General features: G+C 34.8%; 1 protein-coding gene across 1 annotated transcript in view; it reads left to right on the top strand.

Moving 5' to 3' along the window:
- MAP1A (microtubule associated protein 1A) overlaps positions 1-21,671 on the top strand; it is a 1,667,185-nt gene that overhangs the window by 1,591,985 nt on the left and 53,529 nt on the right. Inside the window, exon 6 of the mRNA XM_044077731.1 lies at positions 18,389-18,621. Within this exon, the coding sequence (XP_043933666.1) occupies positions 18,389-18,621 (233 nt within the window). The remainder of the gene's footprint in view (positions 1-18,388; positions 18,622-21,671) is intronic.

Raw genomic sequence — 21,671 nt, 5'->3', positions numbered from 1 at the left:
CTGCATCCTCCCCACTGACACCGGGATGTTCACTTAGAACAAAAATAGATACACATAATATTTCCAAATGCAGCTCTCTGCATCAAGCACAATTTCCCTTAAGAGCACACAGGGAACACACTCAGTCCGAGGGCTGGGTTACCCCCCCCCTCTCTCCAGGACCCCAGTAAGACTGCCCACTAGCAGAACTGTAGAGATGAGCCCTCAGTCCAGTGTCCAAGCCAAGTCCTCCACCACTCTCTCTGTGAAACTAGTGCTCTTTGTCCCTGCTCCAAGTCGCTGACACACACACTCTCTCTGAGATTTGATTTTCACACACACACACACACACACACACACACACACACACACACACACACACCTGGGAAAGGCTGGCACAGATTTGCTAGCTATGCTCCTCTGCCCAGACTATAAGGTAGTTACCACCACCAGACACTCCAAAGCCAGCTACTCTAAGGCTGTTACAAGGGTACCCAATTATACAGAGTGAAATTAATACTAATACAAACGGTAATGTTGACCAAACAGCAAGGCTTTCAGGAGCAGCCACAGTGTCACCACATAAATATAAGTACTCTCAAAGGTTAAAATATTCTGTAAAGGACCAGCCACAATGAAAAGTTTAAATATATTTAATAATAAATAATAAGAGAACATGAAAATACTAAATATCTATTTACAATAAACACCAGAGCTTCATTCACAGGAAATATTAAAAATAATACATATGGAGAGTTTCATACAATTACAGAAAAACTACTTAACTAATCTCACTATATTTTCTTGACTGATCTAAAGACGTACTGTTCCCTGGTTACTTACTAAAGCAAGGCAAAGTGAAGTGGGTGAGTATTCCTTCTTGATCAGGTTTCAAAAATAGACTGCTTTGAGACTTCTGTTTCATCAAGTATTAAAACACCATTTCAGGCTGGATTACAGAATGACATTACACACATCTGGTCATCTGACTTCTGGTTCACATACTACCTCCTTTACTAGCAACTGAACCAGAATCTGGCACATATGTGCCAATAATATACACACATAGAGCTTTGCTAAGATCTGTTGCAGCTTCTGGAAGTCATAAAACAATTTCAAACTTCCACCTATCCAGAGCAGCAATTAGTTCACTGCTAAAGACAATACAGAGGGCTTCCTAGTACAGACATTTTGTTTCTGGCCGCATTTGAGATCTGTGAGATACAATCTTTATGGCTTGCAAATCTCCAACTAGCTATGCTGGTACATGTTACACACCCACTGCCCTACATCTCCTGGCATAGCTGGCAGTACCTCACATTATCACAGTACTTGTGTCGAGAACACCAGTGTGACAGGCAGTGGCCCTTTAAGGCTCTGAAAGCTTAAAATTTTAGTCCAATATCTTTAATTATGGGGAGGGTATTTGTTAAATTTATGTTTTTTTTTACAAAATATGTAAAATATGAAATGGCAAATCTGAGTAGAAAGTTATTCAAAGTAGAATATTGTAAAAGAATATCTGCATTTCTATATCTTTCAAAAGAGTACTTTGATGTGATGTTTTTTTTGTCCATATTTGTCAGAGAAAAACATTCAGATTCATTCCATGTATTGCATATAGCAGAGATAAGTAAGTTATGAAGTAGTTTGTGCCACAGAAATGATAAACGTGTATACAACAAATGATCAGTGGTGCAAACATTGCAGAACAGATTATGTATGCATATATGTATGATGTATGTGAACCTTTACAAAGTCTAAAGTCTGAAGGTAGAAATCAAATTCCCAGAGCACTAAAATTTAAGTCAGGTTTTTAAAGCCAAAACACAGATCATTTTTTTGCACATACCTGCAGTATTTCTGTTTCTTCTGGGAAGACCGGATGGTTTCCCACTCTGCAAATCTAATTTATTGGATATTCTTTTCATTTTACTGTTATTTCCTGCTCACAAAGTTTGCCTCTCCATTGACTTATGAGGGTAGTATTTCTTGAATTTGCATCTTCCTCTGTTTTTTTTTGTAAGTAAATATCATATTAATACAGCAGATGGCCTGAGTGCAGTGTATCCATTTGTTAATGGAACAGGTTTTGCATTAGTATTAATTTTTCTGAGTAAAATATAAACTATGAAACTAATATCTAGCATTAGTGTCCAACAATAATCGTCAGTGATTTACTCAAAAATCAAATGTTTGTTTTAAGAGGGGTGGAGAAGGTAGAAATCAAAATCAGGGGTGTTCTGCAAAAATCATGAACAGATGACAGTTAAGATCAGTAACATTAGGTAAAGTGAAAGAAACAAGAGTTACAAGCTTTGTGCTGCATGTAATATGCTTGTGTGAAATAAGCAGCCTTCACATTTTTTTCACATAAAAGGAATGGAGAATGCATGGTGGTGTGAAGACAGAATTAGCCAACAATGTGTAGCTAACCTTAAAATTGAAAATTAGATAAAAAAATACAAGTAAAACTGCCCCAGTCTGAATATCCTCTCTAGGTACTCCTTTTTCCCTCTTGCTGTGTATGTAATAGACTCTGCTGACCCCAACGTATTTCAGCAAGGAAGCAGAACTTCATGCAGAGTAATTAATTAGGTCAGAGTATGTTATGGCTATGGAGGGCAGTTTTTGGAAGACGTCTTCCTTAAGTAGAAAAGAGAGAATGCAAACAAATGACAAATTGTCAGCGAAGGTAAGCAACTATTGAAAAAATGCATTTTAAGAACAGATAGACAAATTTTATTTTGTCAGTTTGCAGTATCAAAACTGTAGCACCTGGATCCAGGGTAAGCCCGTCAACAAGTAGTTAAATTTGTGGGCATGTTTGTCTACAGAACCAAAATAAAAGTTTTTTTTTTTCTTTTTAACAATTGTATGCCCCTCAACAACATGAAGTTTCCGTATTTTGCTAAGTACTGATTCACTTGTTGTCAGGGTTCATGTATTTTGCCAAGAAAGTCACAAATAGCTGTGTGCAATGATCCTGTAATACTATGTGTAGTGTTTTAATGTGTGCTTGATTCCCCTTCCTCTAGATGCTTATCTGCCAAGTTCAAGTCCTTGACATTTTATTTATTTATTTTAGTTATTTATGTATTCTTTGTTGACTGGGTTAGTCCCATTAGGCTAGTAATTTATTTTCAGGGGAGACCTAAGGTGGTGTTTATCCTATTAGGGAAAATTTGCCCAGGGCATCTGGGAATTTCTCCTACTCATAGCATAGGGGGAAGATTTGAGTGCAAGACTTCTGTTTCTCCAGTTTCCATTTTAGGCGCGAAGACAGCCTGGCGAGACTGGAGTAGATATGGAGAATTTGCAGCATAAATGGAGAAAACTTTTGAAATGGTAGAATCACTGCCAAAATCAAATGTTAATGAGCATTGAATGGAAAATTTCTTTGTACTAGAGGGGAAGGAGGTGTCAGAGCAAAGTAATGTAGTGGGGATGACGTGGAGTGACTCAGAGGAAATTTTTCAGCAGAAGTTGTTTGAAGAAGATTTGGAAGGTCAAAAGGGATGTATTATTTCAATCCTCCTGTCAGGACAGTTGCAGGATGATTATTTGGATCAGATAGTTGACCAAGGTGAACCAGGAGATGATGTGGCAGCATCTTGGAGTGACATTATGGAGAAAATCGAACAAGTGGAGAAGGAAGATGATCCACAAGTTAGAACATACAAACCATGAAAGAAGGGGAAGGAAGAAAAGAAGAAATAAAGGAAGTAAAAACAGACGTATACAGTTTGAATAAGCAGCAAAAAGGGAACAAGACTTAGACAGGTATGAGATCTGGGACTCTACTTGCACCTTTAGGTGTTACTGAGAAGAAGGTAAGAGCTGTTAATCTTATTAACAAAGAAACATTTTGTGACTTATTATTAGAAAATGTTCAATATATGGAAAATTTTTTGGTGAAGTTTGAAGAAAAACAACATGCTTATCCTTGGTCAGAGTATGTAGTACAGGCTTTTTTAGACAAACTAATAAAAGATTATTGGTTCAATTCAGAATAGAAGTGGAAGCTATAGACTTAAAGTATGTGTCTATGTGTAAAGAAGTAATGGGCACTACAAAAGTTTATGATGAAAGAGGACTTTGGACTGGGGATAGGAATGTGTCATTGTATTGAATATGGAAAATAATAATATAAAGCATATATCAAGTGTTATAAATGAGAATGGTAGTAGAGGTTTTGTAAGATATAGGGGCAACCCAAAACTTGTTTATTTTGTGGAAATTATCATTTTATGGGACAATGTAATAAAAGGAAAGGTTATATATGTAGAAAAATAGGACATGATGCAAAAAATGTGATTTAAAATGTAAAAAGTGTGGTAATATTGGACGTGTGTGGTTAGAATGTGAAAAAGACGAAGTACAGAGTGAAATGGAAGAAACACAAAATGTGGATCAAGCAAATAGTGTAAGGCAGGATGAAATAGATCAGAATGAGACAGATGAAGTTTTAGAAAGTAAGATTAAAGAAATAAAAAAGTGAAGAAAATAATGAGACCAGTGAAGAAGACTATGTTAATTAATAGTAAAAGGAAGGAATGTTTAAAAAAAGGAAAATAAATTTCAAATGCATGATAATTAAAGAGAACAAGAAAGGTAAAGGATAAGATCCTGTTCTTTCATCTATATTTCTCTTTTACATTTCTTAAAGTGAAAACTGAAATTGTTAGTTGTAAATGTTAATAGTATGAAAAATGCCAAGAGGAGAATGGGTATATTAGAATGGTTAGATGATGCTCTTGTTATTATATTAGAATATATTACATTATTAACAGATGAAGAAAGATTACAAACAGAGAAAATGTGGAATGGATCAGTTATATGTCACTTGGGTAAAGAAATGTGTTCCAGTATATGTATTTTATGTCAAACAAATATAAAAGTATTAGATGTGACAACAGTGGAATTAGGATACATTATTGTGATACATGTAATTGGAAAAACTTGTTTTTAAAATAATAGCTGCATATGCTTATGTAACAAAAAAAAAAAACAAGAAACCGAAGATATGTTAAAAAAGATATTAGATTATATATGTGTTAATATGGACCTAATATTAGCAGACTTCAATTGTAATTTTAGAATAAAGAAGAAAGGATATGATGTTAAAATAGTTAATGAAATTATGAGATGTGGAAAACTAAATGTATGGGAGAATAGTCATTGGACATATAAAAGAAATAAAATTACAACTGAAATTAATTATTTCTTGATTTCAGAAACCTTAAAAATTCTGCAGCAAGGAGTCAAAAATTCAGCATTTTCGGATCAGTTGACAATATGGATAACAGTACAAGTAAGGGAAGGATATATAAAAATAGGAAAAGGAATTACAAGGTTAAAACAGAAAGAATTGGAAAAGGATGACAGAAGAATAATTTATGCATTATGGAAAATCACATAGTGATGAGAGATTGAAATGTATTGAACATAACAGGAAAAAGAAAAAGAATACGTATAATAAATTGACAAGATTTATTTAGTAATGTATTTAAAAAGAGATTTTTTTTATGATAAAGAAAGAAATATACGAAAACTATCAAGAGAAAATTAATGAGGTTATATGAACTAAAATATTGTGTACAAAGAAAAAAGGAAGATGTTGCCCTAGATTTAAATAGGTTAGTAAAAGAAGAAAAAAAAAGTAATAAGGGAACTAAAAGATAAAGAAGGAAGACGTGAAAACACAAAGAGGTATATGTGAAATTATTAAGGAATATGTTGTAGAACTGCTGATAAGAAAGAAACCAATAATAAGAAATATGAACTAAGTAAGTTAACTATGGAAGATACTAAATATTTGGAGGAAAGCATAATTAATGAATTAAATGAAGTTTCAAACGATATTAATAGGAAACAGGTTTGTATGACATAGAATATCGTGTATAATGGACTAGAGTATTGTCAAAAAGCAAATTTTATAGACATTATGAATGAATGGGTAGAAAATGGTATTAAATATAAAGAAATATGTACAGGAGTTATAAAGTTTATATGAAGAAGCGGCATAAGGATGATATAAAGTATTGGAGACCAATAACTAAATAACACAGATTACAAGGTTTTCATGAATTTTAAGTAAAAGATTAACAAATAAAATGGAAAGCATATATGAGAAAACTGTTTTTGGTTGAAAAGGAAAAGGAACTCAAGATTTGTTATGGATTACTAGAGAGGTAATGGATAAAATTGTAAATAAAGTTGATGCAAAAATTATGATAGAGGATATAAGTAAAGCATATTATAGAATCCAACATGAATCATTATGGAAAATATTGAAGTCATATAACATAAGTAAGAACATATGTATTCATAAATCAGTATATGACAGAAATTATGTCAAAATTGATGTAAATGGATGGATGAGTGAGGACCTGAAAATAAATTCAGGTATTAGATAAGGCTGCCTGGCTATTAGTAGTATTTTTTCATTAGTTATGAATATACTAGTGAGTAAAATTAATAGATTGACAGAAATGGGAGGTTATAAAATGTTAAATGAATTACAGTCACCTGTATTATATACTTAAGGAGATGATATAGTTACAAGCAACAAGGAGTATAGGAGTAAAGTTATCAAATAACTAAATCGGTCATTAAATGAAATTGGTTTATGTATTAAGAGAAGAGTAAAGAATTTGGTCTAATAGGAAGCATAAGTAATATAGAATTTAATGTGGAGACTATAAATGTTTTGGGTATTACATTTGGACAAAATATGTATAAAGAAGAACAGTGAAAAAAGTTATTTAACGAGATAAGGAATATGATTTCTTCTTGAAAATCATTTTGTTTCTCATATGATTTCAACTTTGGATGAAAAGGAGTTATGAATATATTATTTTCATTTATGTGGGAGTTCAGATTAAATCCTGTTAAAAGAGGGATACTTTATATCAGTAAGGAACAAGGGGGACTGGGATTAATTAACCCTACCGTGTATGCAGCATCAATGAATTCTGTAAAGCATTGAAATGTTATATGAAAGAAAAAGAAAGTTTGATAAATGTTATGAGATATAAGTATCAATTTTTTGTAAGAAAATGGAAACCGGTTAAAGGTTTAAGGAAAGCATAAATGAAGAGATAAAAGAATATTGAAACAAAATTATAATATGAAAATTGAAAATGAATAGGATAGAGACAGAAAGGAATTGCATCAAAATATTATGAAAGCTTTTTTTATTTTGTTGATCAATGGAAGGGTTTAGGAAATGGAAAAAAAGAATGCAATAAGAATGAGATTTAAATGGTATGAAAAAATTCATGAATGTAATTATTTTTATGTCTGTTATCCATAAGAAATTTACTGGTTAAGGCGAATATTCCTTATAAAAGTAAACAAAATAGAATTTATCATGTATGTGGACAGTATGAAACAACAGCACATGTTTTTTTAAATTTGTTAAAGTCAAACAATTATGCCATGAAATATGTAATTGCGGGATATTTAAGGGTATTATAAAGGTGAAACCATTAAATATGGGTATAATTGAATTTGGTTTTAATGGTGATAGAAAAAACAAGAAGAAACAAAGACAATGAACAGAATAATATGTTATATTTCATGGACAATATGGACTGAAAGAATAAATGAAATTAAGTTTAATGGAAAATGGAATTTGGCAAAGATTTTGTTAGAAGCATGTTTTTGGTTGTGGAAGAAGGGTGGGGAAAGTGAACATAATATGTATAAGAAGTGAATGTTTGTAAGTATTTGTAAATCTTTAAATAATATATACTGTGTATAAGACTGTATTTCAATAAAAAACCCTACTTATCATTGTTGCCAATCTGACCCATTTTGGAGGAGGACTTCTGAGGAAATGTTTCAAAGAAACCTGCTTGATGGCGATGAGTTAGCAAATAATGGATGTGTAATTACAGCCCTCCAGCTGGGAAGGTTGCGAGATAATTTACTTTATGAAATGGTGGTGCAGAGTGAGCCAGAAAATGTAGGAGATATTTCCTGGGGGGACATTATTGAGAAAATATAAAAGGAGGATGCAGAGACGATCCTGAAGAATAGTGAAGAGTTGGAAAAGAAAACATATGCAGAGAAAGTAAAAGAAGGCAAAAGTGGAGTAGGAGTAAAAAAGGCAGAAGAAAATGAAAAACAGAAGTATGTGATAAGGATTCAAAGTAAAGAGGACAAAGAAATGGACAGGTTTGAAGTGTGGAACAATTTAATAGCTCATTTGTAGGTGTATGATGTATTATTGTAGTGTGTCGCATAGTCTTCCCATAATTTAAACTGTAATACCTTTCTTGTTTATTATAAACATTTTTTTGTGAGGTGGTGGTTGTTTACATGCGGAGCTTTTCTCCCCGGGCCTCTACTGAAAATGAAAATATATCCAGCTGGACCAGCCCGGTCAACAAATGTAAAATAAAATAAATAAAAATAAAAATAAACATTTGGGTGTAAAAGCACATGAGCTTAAGAGCATTTATTCTTAACAGAGACATTTTCTGACATTATATTTGAGACTATTTTTCAATGGAAAATTTTCTTGGAGAATATGAAAAAAGGACTGTAACCCAGGGAATGATACCCTTTGTATCTCCCTAGTATGATGTTTTGCACCCATATCAAATCCCACTGTTATTATGTTCTCAACTGAGAAGAATTTCAGGTCCTTTCATCTCTAATTATACTTTTTTTTCCTATATCCCACATATCCTTTGAAAGGCTTTCTTCTGGGTTCCTCCCATTATCCTGATTCACCTTGTGTGGCCTGGGAACCATATGCCATTCTTGGAGTGTGATCTGAAAGGATCCAAATAGAGGGGGAACATAACTTTTTTACTTCTGGGGTCTGTTGCCATGTGGATTCACCATTACATTTCTGTTTGTTGCTGTGACAGGCTTGTCACTCAGGTCCTGGTTGTCTAGTTTATGTACAATAAACACTTCCAAGTCCTTTTTGTGCTCTGTTTCCAAAAACATCTACAGTTACTAGCTATCATACTTTATTCTAGGGGGGTTTATGACCCAGGTACAGTAGTTTGCATTTGCCTGCATCAAGCCTTAATTGCCACATTTCTGCTCATTAGATTTACTTTCCAAGTCCTTCCTTAAGATTAATCTCCAGTTATCCATTGTTTTACTTATCTTTGTGTTGTCCACAAAGTGGTTGATCCTGTTCTATATCTTCTCATAAACATGAGTCATGTACAACTGTACGTGTCAATTCTATTGTCTTTACCACAACCATCTGTGTCCATCACATCAGCCATGCTACAGTCCAGTTTGTTAGTGTAGCTCCTGCCCCCAGATCTTGTAGTTTTCTTAGCAGCTACCTGTGTGGGACTGAGTCAGAAGCCTGTCTGTTTGTACTTCCCTTCAAGTGTTCTTTAATTCAGTTGTAAATGTGGATGAGGTATGACTGACCAATTCTTCTGGTTGTGAACCTATGTTGATGGTTGTCTTGGATGTTGACCTCTAGGAAATCAGTCGGTCTTTCCTTAAGGATTTTTTGCATGTCTTTCCCTGCCACTGCTGCTAGACCAGTAAGCTTGTTCTATGAGTTTGTTCTGCTACCTCCCCTATGCAAGGATATGACTTTTACTGTTTTCCCAGCCATCAGACACTTTCATGTTGGCTCATTATTGTTGGTCACCAGCCAGAGGATCTGGCAAGTCATTGACCAGATACTTCATCTCACAACCTGTTGCTGACTGAGTGATGACATTTTTCTTTGTCTTTACTAGAAGTATTTCATTTTCACCATGGTTTTCCTCACATCTTTTGAGTGGGCACCTCCCCCAGACACTTTGCTGATACAGAAAGGTGATTGCCTTTCACATTAGGTTGAAAAAGCTTAGAGCAAACATGTCTTAGATCTGAAGAAGGCTTTACTCACACAAGGCAAAAATAACTACTCATCTTGTTGTTTTATTCTCAGTTATAACAACTCATTGTTTTTTATTCTACTTTGTTTACATATTATACAAGACATCTAAAATTAGTACTCCTTAGCTACTATTCAATAAAAAAATTATTAGTAAAAACAAAATTTATTAGAAAGAAAACATTTTCATGGATTACTTTACCAGATTCTAATGGTGCCAGATTTTTTTGCAGAGTTTGGCTTTTTAACCATACTCTTTGTTTGGTGTGTTTTTGTGTGCTTAAAATGACAATATTTATCCAATCAGGCAGTGGAACTGAATTCTTGGATCTTAAAAGTGCTTTGTTATTGATCTGAGTATTACCTGCTTTTCATTTAAGTCCCTTATTGAATTGTGATCTCAGTGCTGGAGTGGTAAGTGCTGTGAAAACAGCCATGAAGCATTTAGTTTTAACATTTTGATGACACAGTTGAAATGTGGCCTGTCCCTCATTGTCACAGCTTTTGCCATTGATATAAAACATAAAGAGTTGGAGCTATCAATGAATGACTTATAGAAGTGTACTTCTTTTCTACTGCAGGGAGTATATTGTGTTTTATTCAAGGTAAGCGCTTTCAGCTAAGCAAATGCCCAGCCTTCATCAGACAAAAAATCACTTCACACAGCTCTATTTTTATATAAAAAAGTAGTTCACATTCATTAATCGTTTATAAACCAATCACTGTCATGAATCAATTTAAAATGGTTACACCTATAATCATCATATTATAAAACCTTCCTTTCTTAATCTTTTTAGTCAGTGTCAAATAAATGTTTACTCAAGAAGCACCTATTCATACAAAAAAACAGATATAAAATGTATATAATACAACAAAGTTACAAGCTACATTAAAAAAACACTCAATAGCATAAAAAACTGAATGCTTAAGGATAGTAAAATAATTAAATATATTATTCAAAGAGAAGCTGTCTCACATTAAAACTGCTATAAAATGCTATACAAATTGCCAAATAGCATTTACCTAAGAAGAGCTTTAAGTTTAAGCACACACTTTATGGATGCAAAATCATTTAACCCTGGGGGGATGAGCACATGTTCTAATTTGCCAAAATAACTCTTGCTGTTCCAGATACAGCTGCCAGGGTCCTCCTCTTATATCATTTCTAACCTGGTACAACACACAATTTGTTTTGGTTTTTGTTTTAAACAGTTTGAGTGTATATTAGTATATTGTGTTTCTCTGACAAGAGTAGGCTTGATGTTCAATCAGGAGCAACAAAAAGAACAAATTATTTTGGACTTACTTAAAAGCTGTTTTTTTTTTTTTTTAATAAAACAAACAAACTTTTACTGAGTCTGTTAATAAGAATAATATTGATGCTTAGTTCCCTTCTTTGTCACATCTGCATATCCTTAAATCTGATTTATACTCTTACTCCAAAACCACACACACACCTTTGGTTTTTTCCCTTTTGTCACCCTGTAAATTAAACTCATGGAAGCTGGCCTCATCACCATGCCTTAAAATAGACCTGTAATTGGTGACAGAACAGTTTTCTTGTCTTCTGTCTCTGTCTAGAAGAGATTCCCTTCCGAAGCAGAGGGAGAGCTCGTTACTGAGTTTTGAAACAGGTGTGAGTTACATTTTTAGCAAACTAGAGTCCTCTGTGCCTGTTTTGTGTGAGAATAGCTGTTCATTCCCTTCTAGATTGTGAATAGCAGTGCTTTTGATTTACCTTTTTTAGTGATTAGTTAATTTAATATGCAGCTTCAAAATTTGTATGACTTGCATTTATTCTGAGCATTCATTTTCTTGTTGCCCATTTAGTTTCTGTTTTTTTTTCAGTGTGCTTTGTGTGTATTTTAGTGATGGGATAAGCTCTGTTTCTAATGTTCTGCATAATCTGTTGCTACTTTTTGCACAGGTCATTTATCTCCTTAAGCCAGTACATGAGCAAACTGGTATAGAACCTGAGGGAAAATAGATCTCTATAACACTGCATCTTTCACTGTAGCATTTGCTGCCACTTCTTTTGAGAAACCAAGAAAAACTTCGTCCATAGAACAAAATGAAGGCAGTGGGTGGTTTCACCTGCCTTTGTTTCAAAAGTGCACGCACAGTCAGTAGACATGTTGAGTGATTTAGAAGTTTACCGGAAATAACTTAAGTAGGTTAGAATGTGTTAAGTGATAAAAAATGAGTGGCCTTGATTAACTCATCACGCTTTGAAAGCAATGCAAGCAGTGGAACTTAGTATGAACGGGCAATTGAGAAAATATGGCGATCTTATCATGTAGTAGTTTGTAAATTTTGTACAGAAAGGTGTGTGTCTCTTAGCATTAAAATCAACATTAATATGAGACTTCTAAGAAGGGCAAGAAAAATGATTAGTAGCCTTAAACTGCCAGGTCAATCAAAGACAAAGTACAGAAGGATGGAAGGGTGCAAAAGAATATTTAAGTACCTCCACTAAAAGGACCATATTAGTCAGTTACAGAAATGGGAAGAGTCTGGTCTTTCAGTTCTGGTGAATTAATGTCAGATAAGTCTTGTTTTTCCTTCTGCTTTTTTTTTTTTTTGCCTGCAGCCTTGTTGACCTTCATCACCCTTCATCTACTAATTACTTGCATAATTCATTTCCCTAACAAATAGCTGTACAGTTTGGGGTAATAACTGTTGGATGTAGTGGCCAGTATCTCTACATGTCTAGAAGATTTTGGTTCCTCACTTTTCACCCAGCAGTGTGATGTACTCACAGCCAAGAAGAGGTCAGCTGTGCTGGCCAAGTGGTGCGTATATCCTATGTGCATTCTGAATCCCAGTTACAGTGCAGAATGCTGTTTGGCAAACTGAACACTGGCCCTAGGCCATTATTGGTGTCTTCTGATAGACTTAGCATCTGATTGTTTGTGTCTTTTGGCTTTTCCCGATTAGGGGTCGCCGCAGCGGAACTCCGGTCTGCTAATGATTGGCAGTAGAGTTTTATGTGCTGGCTTGCCGGGCCTAACGCACAACCTTCAACGAAGGAATGCCCATTCACACATGTCGCCACACAGAAGACGCTCTAACTGAGAATCGAACAGGCAACATCTTACTGTGAGGCGACAACGCTACCACAGCACCATTAGCATCTGATAATTGTCAGTATTCCAGAGGCAAAGCCACTGGTTGGCATCAGCCACTCACTTCTATACTCTTCAACTGACTGTTGCAATTCTCAGGTTACTAGTTGGTCATAGGTTTCTCAAGCAATGTCTGCAGCTTTATGCCTCTGTGGCAAGGAGATAGCAGTGACCGGTATTGAACCAATGCTACCAGAATACCTAGTTAAATGGTAGGCTACAGGTAAGAGACTGTCACTAGTCAAAAAACAAATAATAGCATTTGTTTTGAATAAATATTTTGTTTGGGGCAACTTATTTTCCATGTACATAGAAGCATGTGAACTAGAGAGTACAAAACCTGCATCCAAATCATGAAGAAGTCTCAGGGAACCTCAAAAGTAATGAAAACATGGAATATAAAGCATTCCTAGTGTAGGCTGCAGGCAAGGCACAGCCATTAGTCAAAAAAAGGAGTGATGGTATTAGTTTTGAATAATATATCTTGTTCAAGAATTTTTTTTCTTTCTGGGGGCTTGTGTTGCATGGACTTAGAAGCATGTCGACTAGATAGTATAAAACTTGCACCCAAATCACAAAGAAGGGTCAAGGAACCTCAAACGTAATGAAAACAGGGAGTATGAGAGAGATTTTAAGTTGCTAAGCAGCTGTAGATGTGAAAGAAGATAGAATTTAGTGTCTTGGGAATAAGATGGCATGACATGAGGAGGGGGTGGGGTACATGAAAGGTCAATGAGGTTACCGTTTCTTTATAGATGGAATACTCTGCACGTACATGTTAATATGACAACCAGCATGTAGCGTGGACAAAACTGAAAATTTAAAAATACATGGAGAAATTGTAGGTAAGTAATAGCAACACATGTTCAGAAAAGAGCTGTAAATTTTAATGGAATAAGAGGTGTATATTGAGTGAACATGACTTTCCCAAGTCTATTATTAATGTCTTTTTATGTAGTAGTTATTCATGAGTAATGTTTTGCTATTTGGAGTCAAAGATGATTTACCTGGAAGTCCTTGTGAAGTAATCTTCTTTGCATAATGTACTGAATCAAAATTCTGTTTTGAGATGCTCAGAACTCTTGCTAAAGTATACCTTTCAACTGCCTAGCATTTTGCAGAAAGTCCAGCTTTGTGGCTCATATTTTGGTAACATTTGTGTTTTTTTAGCAAATCATTGACTGCTGAAGTTGGTAAATAATGACAGACATTTGACTTTTAGACTTCATAGCCTTCAGAAGATGCGTACTAATGCATAACGTTATAGCAGCTTTCTAATTTTTTAAAAGCAATATTTAAAATCTGCCCCTTATTTTGGGTCTTTTGGGTCGCCCCCATTATTTTTGGCTTTGTTAAGATTTCTTGCACTAAAAGGTTGGGGGTTATGTGCTAAAACTGTGTTGATGAGTACTGTTTATGGTAATCATAGCACAAGATATTGACATTTTCTCCTATAAAAATGCTGTCAGCAAAGCTAGCGTCATTCTTTCTGTTGCAGAAATATATGTGAGCAGCACTTGGTTAGCAAGAAAATTATTCGTATGTCTGGGTAGAAGTGTTATCATCTGAAACAGAACTGGATTTAGTAGAGGAAATGACTGTGTGAGATTCTGAACTTTCTGAGCATGCTTTAGACACTTAAAACCTTGTCAAATAGTTTGTTATACCGTTATTTCATCAACTGTTATTGTCCACACTACATCCTTCTTACTGTCTATCTCTGTATATGTGTTGAAATTGCTTGTATGTAACCTTTTGTATTAATTAAGTTTCTTTTATTATATGTATTTTTTTATGCAGTTTATCTCCTTGCTGGCTGCTGACCACCAGCCTTCTGAAATTAATTGATGTATTTGTTCCCTGTAGAACAACACATCATCATGGATGCTGTCATTAAGCCAGCCATTAGGGGATTTTCTGATTAGTACTAGAACTCCACCCTTGTCGCTGGCACAAATGTTTGCTATGCCTTCATCTGTAGTCATGCATGTTCCTGTCCATACCTTGTTAAAGGCTACTGGGCAGAACCAAGCAGCACTTCTCCAGCCCTTAATGCTGCATGTCATACACATGGCATTGAAGCAGGCCTGACCACCTGTATCCCTCCAGGATAGGTGAGCCAACATCAGCCGCTCCAACCGTACTCCCCTGCCTGGCTGCTCCAGCACCTGAGCTGTAGTCAGAGCTTCATCACTGTATTCCACAGAGCTGGTGCTATTATATTTGGGTCTATATCATAACATTGAAGTATCAAAACTTTGAATGTTATGACATCAAACCCAAAACCACGAAAGCTGAAAACCCCGAAGATTGAGAACAGTGTTTTTTTTCCAGTACAAAATGCGAAACACATAAACACTACAAATTATTTCTAATGTGGTGGGCTTCGCCCCTCCACACACACACACACACACACACAAACACACCCAATGTGGGGGGGGGGCTGTGCCCCCTCACACTCCTACTTAAATATGCCAACTCTGAGATTGCACCACAGTGGGAGGAAATAGTGAAGCCGCGGAAATGGCCCACCAAATTCTTTCCCTGGGAAAGAATTCAATGTTCCTCGGCTTCGATATTGTCAGTCTTCAAACATTCAAGTTTGAAGTTTTCTTGTTCAAAGTTTGGACACTTCGATGTTATGAAATAGACCCATTATATTTTGGACTGCTTGTACAACTTTTTATAAATGTGGTGAAATGAAAGAGTCAGTATAGTAATTATAGTTTTTTAATAGCTTTTTACAACTGTAAAAATAGACTTTGCCATTGTTTATTCTTTAGAATGGAGTTGCAGCTGTTATCTTGCCCACAATCCGTACTTCAGGAAGTTCTTCAATGAAATATTTAAATGGATAAGCAAAGTACTGCCAACTCAGAAGATTACATAGATAGGTTATGGATATATTGTTTGTATGGAACCTGCAAGAAAGTTATTTTTTGTATCTGTACCTTTCAATGAGTCCTGAATTGAAACAGACTCTAAAGGACATGTATTTTATTTTTATTTTTATTTTGCTGCTGTTTATCAGGTTTGTCTGACTGGGGTTAGTAAAAGAAAAAAAATCTTTCAGTGGAGGCCTACGGAGAAAAGCTCCAACATATTCCAAGCATTTCTAAACAGACATTAAGTGAAGAAACATGAAGTAATATACATAATTGTTAATTAGATTACATTCAAATGAAATAAATATAACTATTACAATATAAAAAATATTTGCGCATTAATAGATGCTCAACACTGAGCATTTGAAAAAGTTTATTAGTGTGTTTGTTAGATAGTGGATTATGAGATTAGTGCTTAGAAATTAGAAAATATGAAGGGGAGGGAAGGAACTAGGTAGGCAAAAAATGTTACTGTTGTATGTAACAGGTGGGGTATAATGCCGAATCAGTTATGTATATGGCTATCATAAGGTTTATATTAGAAGTATATTGGTGGGGGTGAGCAGTGTCACAAAACTATGTATATGGTTGGAGATGCCAGTAAAACTGTTCAGGTATTGGTGAATGCTGTTTGTGGGACATAGGATTCTGAATGAAGAGACATGTTTTGATCATATGGGACGCTGAAGACAACAGTGGCATTTATCCTGGAGATATACAGGATCAGATCCAATGATTTGATAGGACATGTGTAGTATTTTTAGTGTGTAGTATGTACAGCAGTGTATTGTAGTAAATAGGCAGCAATGACAATTCCCTGCTGTTATAACTAAAGGAAAGTGATATGGAAATATATTAGTTACACAGAGTATGTGGTGGTATATTGGGCATCACTCTGGCTGAGATAAGTAGTAGAAGGTTCTAGAATATGTCCTCCAGAAGTATGTTTGATTACCAATGGTGAGGTTTGCCCTATCTATCCGTAAAATACATGCTGATATGTACATATTAACCGTGGTCATTTTGTGTGTGTGTGTTTGTGTGAGAGGTGGCCATAGATTTGTGACCATGACCACTCATAGCCCTTGTAAATAGTTTGTATAACCTGTTCTTTCACCATCTGAAAAACAAATGGCATAATTCTTCCATGGAAACATATTCCACTACATAGGTGTTTGAATTAAAAAGTCTCCTTAGCTCATAGCAGTCTTTCCCTAGAACAGAAGGAAAGAACAGACCAATTGATCTCAAGGCCATAAGTTAGTTTAGATATGCTAATATTACAGATATGAATAACATTTCGAAATTTCCTTTAAATGAAAGTGTCTAGGTAATAACCTCTCTTTACATCCCACTTGTTGTTACTCCATGGTCAAGTTTCCACTGATATGAGTTTTTGTATGATATTTATGTATCTCCCATTTTATTTATTCAGAGTGGTGGGCAAGCTCATCTGTAACAGACCTTAGTAAACTGCACTTTACAAGTGACTCTCATGATGTATTTGAAAATAAACAATACAACTGTTATGCAAGATATTAACTAGAAGCATTTGGATAGTTTTAGGATGTATCTAGTGTGTTTAGAAAAAGGAGCATAGATTCGTGTTTGTCTCTTCTCAAGATTTTCAGTTCATTATCAACGAGCGACTCAGTTGTAAGTGTAATATCAGTACGGTTCAAATGAGCTCAATATTATGCATAAATCTTTGTTATTGATGATTATCTGTTGTACTGTCTTTAAATTACATTAAGTTTAATGCTTATTTCATTATCCTCTAATTTGATTTCAAGATAGGCAATAATTGATGAAATATTGATTTTATCTTTGCTTCAAGTAGAGTAAATTAAGAGAAGTAAATCATGGAAGCACAACAGCATAAGATGTCTGCCTTCATTATTTTTGCTTTCTTTTTCTGGCTTCATGACCTTGAGGGATGTTATTTGAAGGTGATAGGATGTGAGCAGAAATACTGCTGCACATGAGCGAAGGGAACTAAAACACTGCAACATAAAAAAGTGTGTTTATATATTTTTTCTATATTAGTGGCTGTTTTGCAGTTTTTGTACCATAAGCCATTTTGAACATGTTAACTAATTTAGAGAAATGTGACCTAAAGTAAATAATATCATATTCTTCTTTTGTTCATCAGACAGTAGCTGATATCTAATGCTTGCCCCTTGAAGAACACCACACATTAATTAACCATTAAAACTGATGAACATAGATGTAAAGCCACCTGAAATCAAATGGATTGTTTAGTATGTTAATATATTTATTTTCATAAAACACAGAACCATCAAGTTCTTTAGTATGGTACATTGTTATCTGCCACTGAATTTTCTGCTGTCTCACAGGTCACTTAGCCTTTAATGTCTTGTGTTTTCAGTTTAATGCATTTAGACTGTTATTCATATTCAGTGGTGTACTAGCTGTGTCAGTCAGATTTTATTTTGTAGAGAAATTGCAGCTGTTGTAAGGCTATAACAATCTGTTGCATGATTCTGGTTCCCAATTTTGTTTTTCAGGCTCCAGTGGCCAGAAGACCAGTTTTGGAGTGCCTCCTGGGCCACCAGTATATGTTGACCTTGCCTACATACCAAACCACTGCAGTGGGAAAAATGCAGATATGGAGTTTTTCAAGAGAGTCCGAGCGGCATACTATGTTGTCAGTGGGAATGATCCAGCCAATGGTGAGCCAAGTAGAGCAGTGTTGGATGCCCTGTTGGAAGGAAAAGCTCAGTGGGGTGATAACCTTCAGGTACAATATATCATGTGAATAACAAATAACACTTTTTATTTAAACAGATTTTAGTTGACACAATTTCTTATAGCTTTCCTGTGATATTTTAATCTGCTCTAATAAAAAGTGAATAAATACATGACCAGCTGGGTACAGTTTAAAATGTATCCGTGCAAAATCTTGTCTCATTTAGCAATTATGTTGGTTATATTTGCATGTGAGGAAGAGTACAGCCAAAGAGTATTCATCTGTGTTTCTTCTAGTGTTGTAATGATAAATGAGAAAAGAAAGAAAAGCTGTAGTCGTCCTCCACAGTGAATTATTCTCTGCTGCTGGCATTGCATAAATTGAGTGTGAAGTTTGAAGACCTTAGTACAGTTGCTTTCCCATGACCAGTTAGAACTTTGATTTCTTCAGTTTATATTTCAGGAGCTATCATTCTTTTCTGGTGATGAGACAGAAGATGTACAGCATGTTGCTATGCTCATCCTAGAATTTGTTGAGGTGTATATGATGTAAGATGTGAGTAAGTCTTAAAGTTAAGTTTATATGTGCGTACGAACTTCAGTCTATGGGTTATTGGCACCTCAATAACTTCTCCTGAACTGCTTCTAATATAAAGTGATGCTGTCAGTATGGAAGGTCTGCAGCTGATGCATGACTTCTGACTGCTGCCTTGTCATCCTGATTATGAGCCTGTACCTTGAATGGCTATTCATTGAACCAACATCATCAAATGCCCCTTCATTGAACGTTCACATAAGCAAACATTTTCCTCATTGTAAGAAATCACATGGCCAGCATACCTACCTACACACACACGCCACAGTACATCAAACCCACCAAAGTGGGAGGCTATGCCCCCAACTCCATTTATATATACCTACTCCAAGATTACACTACAGTGGGGAAAAGTTCAAATTTCTGTATGTTGGCCAAGTGACTTCCTTCCGTGGAAAAAAATGTTCGCTGATGTAAATGTTTGATGAAGTGCCATTCAATGATGTTGGTTCAATGAATAGACCCCCTGATTACACCTTCTGCTGCCAGCTATCCTGAGGCTTAAGACCCTTATGGTCTCAGTAGATGCATGATACAAGAGACTCCACTGCATAAAATTCATACTTAGGAAATGATGGGAGAGTGCTGTTTGTGACCAATGCTGAAAACAGTGATGGACTTCTGCTGTATTGTGCTTTAATCTAAACTGTAATGAAAAGAGACAGACACGACACTGTCTTCCATGTTAAATGCCTAATAACGTAAGAAAATAGATACCATTTACCACACTTCTATGTACTCACATGACTTGTTAAGCAGCAACACTGTTAATATTTCAGGACAGTCTGTTTAAAATGATAATTATTTAAGTGGCAAGGCTTATACACCAAATCCTTCTGTAATAAGAATAAGGTCTGACTACAGGGCAGTACAAGTTTTTGGGAGCAGTGCATACCGATACATAAACATTTTTGTTGTTTGGCTTTTACAGATAAAGGAAGTAGAACATTCATCAGTATTGTTCATATAGTTAAAGAACAATTATCAGACCAAAACCCTTTAAAAATACTTATCTCTTCTTAATAAACATTTAATTTTTCGCAATCGATAAGCATATGTATCTAATCAGCTTTTACATTCCTACTGCATCTCTAGCAGACTGAGGAAGTCACTTTACTAAATTTGGAAATTTTATAAGGGGTAACAAACATTGTAAATGTATATTTCCACATAAAAACTTTCCAGTATAAATGTGAAGATGTTTGACTAAATGACTTAAGTAATATAGCTCTATTCTTATCAGTTGAGTCATTCAATCCACAACTATTTAAAACAACTCCAAAATTTTGTATTAAAGTTATTATTATTTATAATTAATGTATAAAACTTGGATCGATTTCCTTTATAGGTCAGTTTGCCTTTGATGATACACCCATGTAATGGTGGAATAGTGTTGCTCTTCTTACATATTACCTACAATTTGTCTGATTTCTTTCTAATAGATGATAATAGCTGATTAACTGAGTCATCCAACATGTAAACTTTCATTAAGCATTCTGGTGACTTAGAGTTCACTTTTTGAAAGCAGTCAGACCATAACACTAACCCATTCTTTTTTAGTAAATTACTTTCATCTCTGTTTAGAGTTTCCACAAATCCAGAGGGGCATGTGACAGGAAAGCACAAAAAATTCCATTTTAAAATTAATGGAATTTAAAAAACATATTTCTTAACTGATTTTAGGATTATTTCATATATCAATAGTTTTAAGCCTGAAATTAATTTCCTTGTAAATTATATTTTATTAACCAAATGAATGGATTGCTACATACTTCTAATTTATCATATTTGATAAACTTATACGTATTAATATAATCTGTTCCTAAATGGTTTTCCATTGACTAGTATAAGTTGTTTCTAGCCAGAGTATAATACAGTTAAAATGTACAGCAATGGAATATGATTCTATGTCAGTGCAGCTGGTATCACCATATTCCCACAGTCTAATATGATTTTTTATAAGTTGTTTGTCTTTTGGCTTTTCCCGGTTAGGGGTCGCCACAGCAGAACTCCGGTCCGCTAATGATTGGCAGTAGATTTTCAATAACGCCGAGGTGCCAGCTCGACATTCAACCTTTAACAAAGGCACGCCCATTTATGCATGTCTTTCAAATGCCCACACAACCGCGGGGAGGACATGCAGACTCCACACAGAAGGCACTCCCCGCACTCCAGCCAAGAATCGAATGGGAGAACCTCTTGCTGTGAGGCAACAGTGCTACCGCTGCACCACCATGGATGTTATGATTTTTGGTACCATAAGAATGAAAGAATGAAGTTAACATTGCTTTGATCTTCTTTAATATATTTTTGTCAGGTGTTAAATCTATTGAATGCAATATATATATATATATATATATATATATATATATATATATGTGTGTGTATATATATATATATATATATATATATATATATATATATATATATATATATATAATCTTAAGTAATATAGTAATTTTATTAAGAACTAAGCTATCCTGAAAGGTAAAAAAAAGTACTACTTG

The sequence above is a fragment of the Protopterus annectens genome, chromosome 7.part0 (genome assembly GCF_019279795.1).
Source record: "Protopterus annectens isolate FY-2018-M chromosome 7.part0, PAN1.0, whole genome shotgun sequence".
NCBI classification, from domain to species: domain Eukaryota; kingdom Metazoa; phylum Chordata; order Ceratodontiformes; family Protopteridae; genus Protopterus; species Protopterus annectens.
Note: the sequence above shows the minus strand (reverse complement) of the source record. Positions and strands in the feature narration are given on the sequence as shown.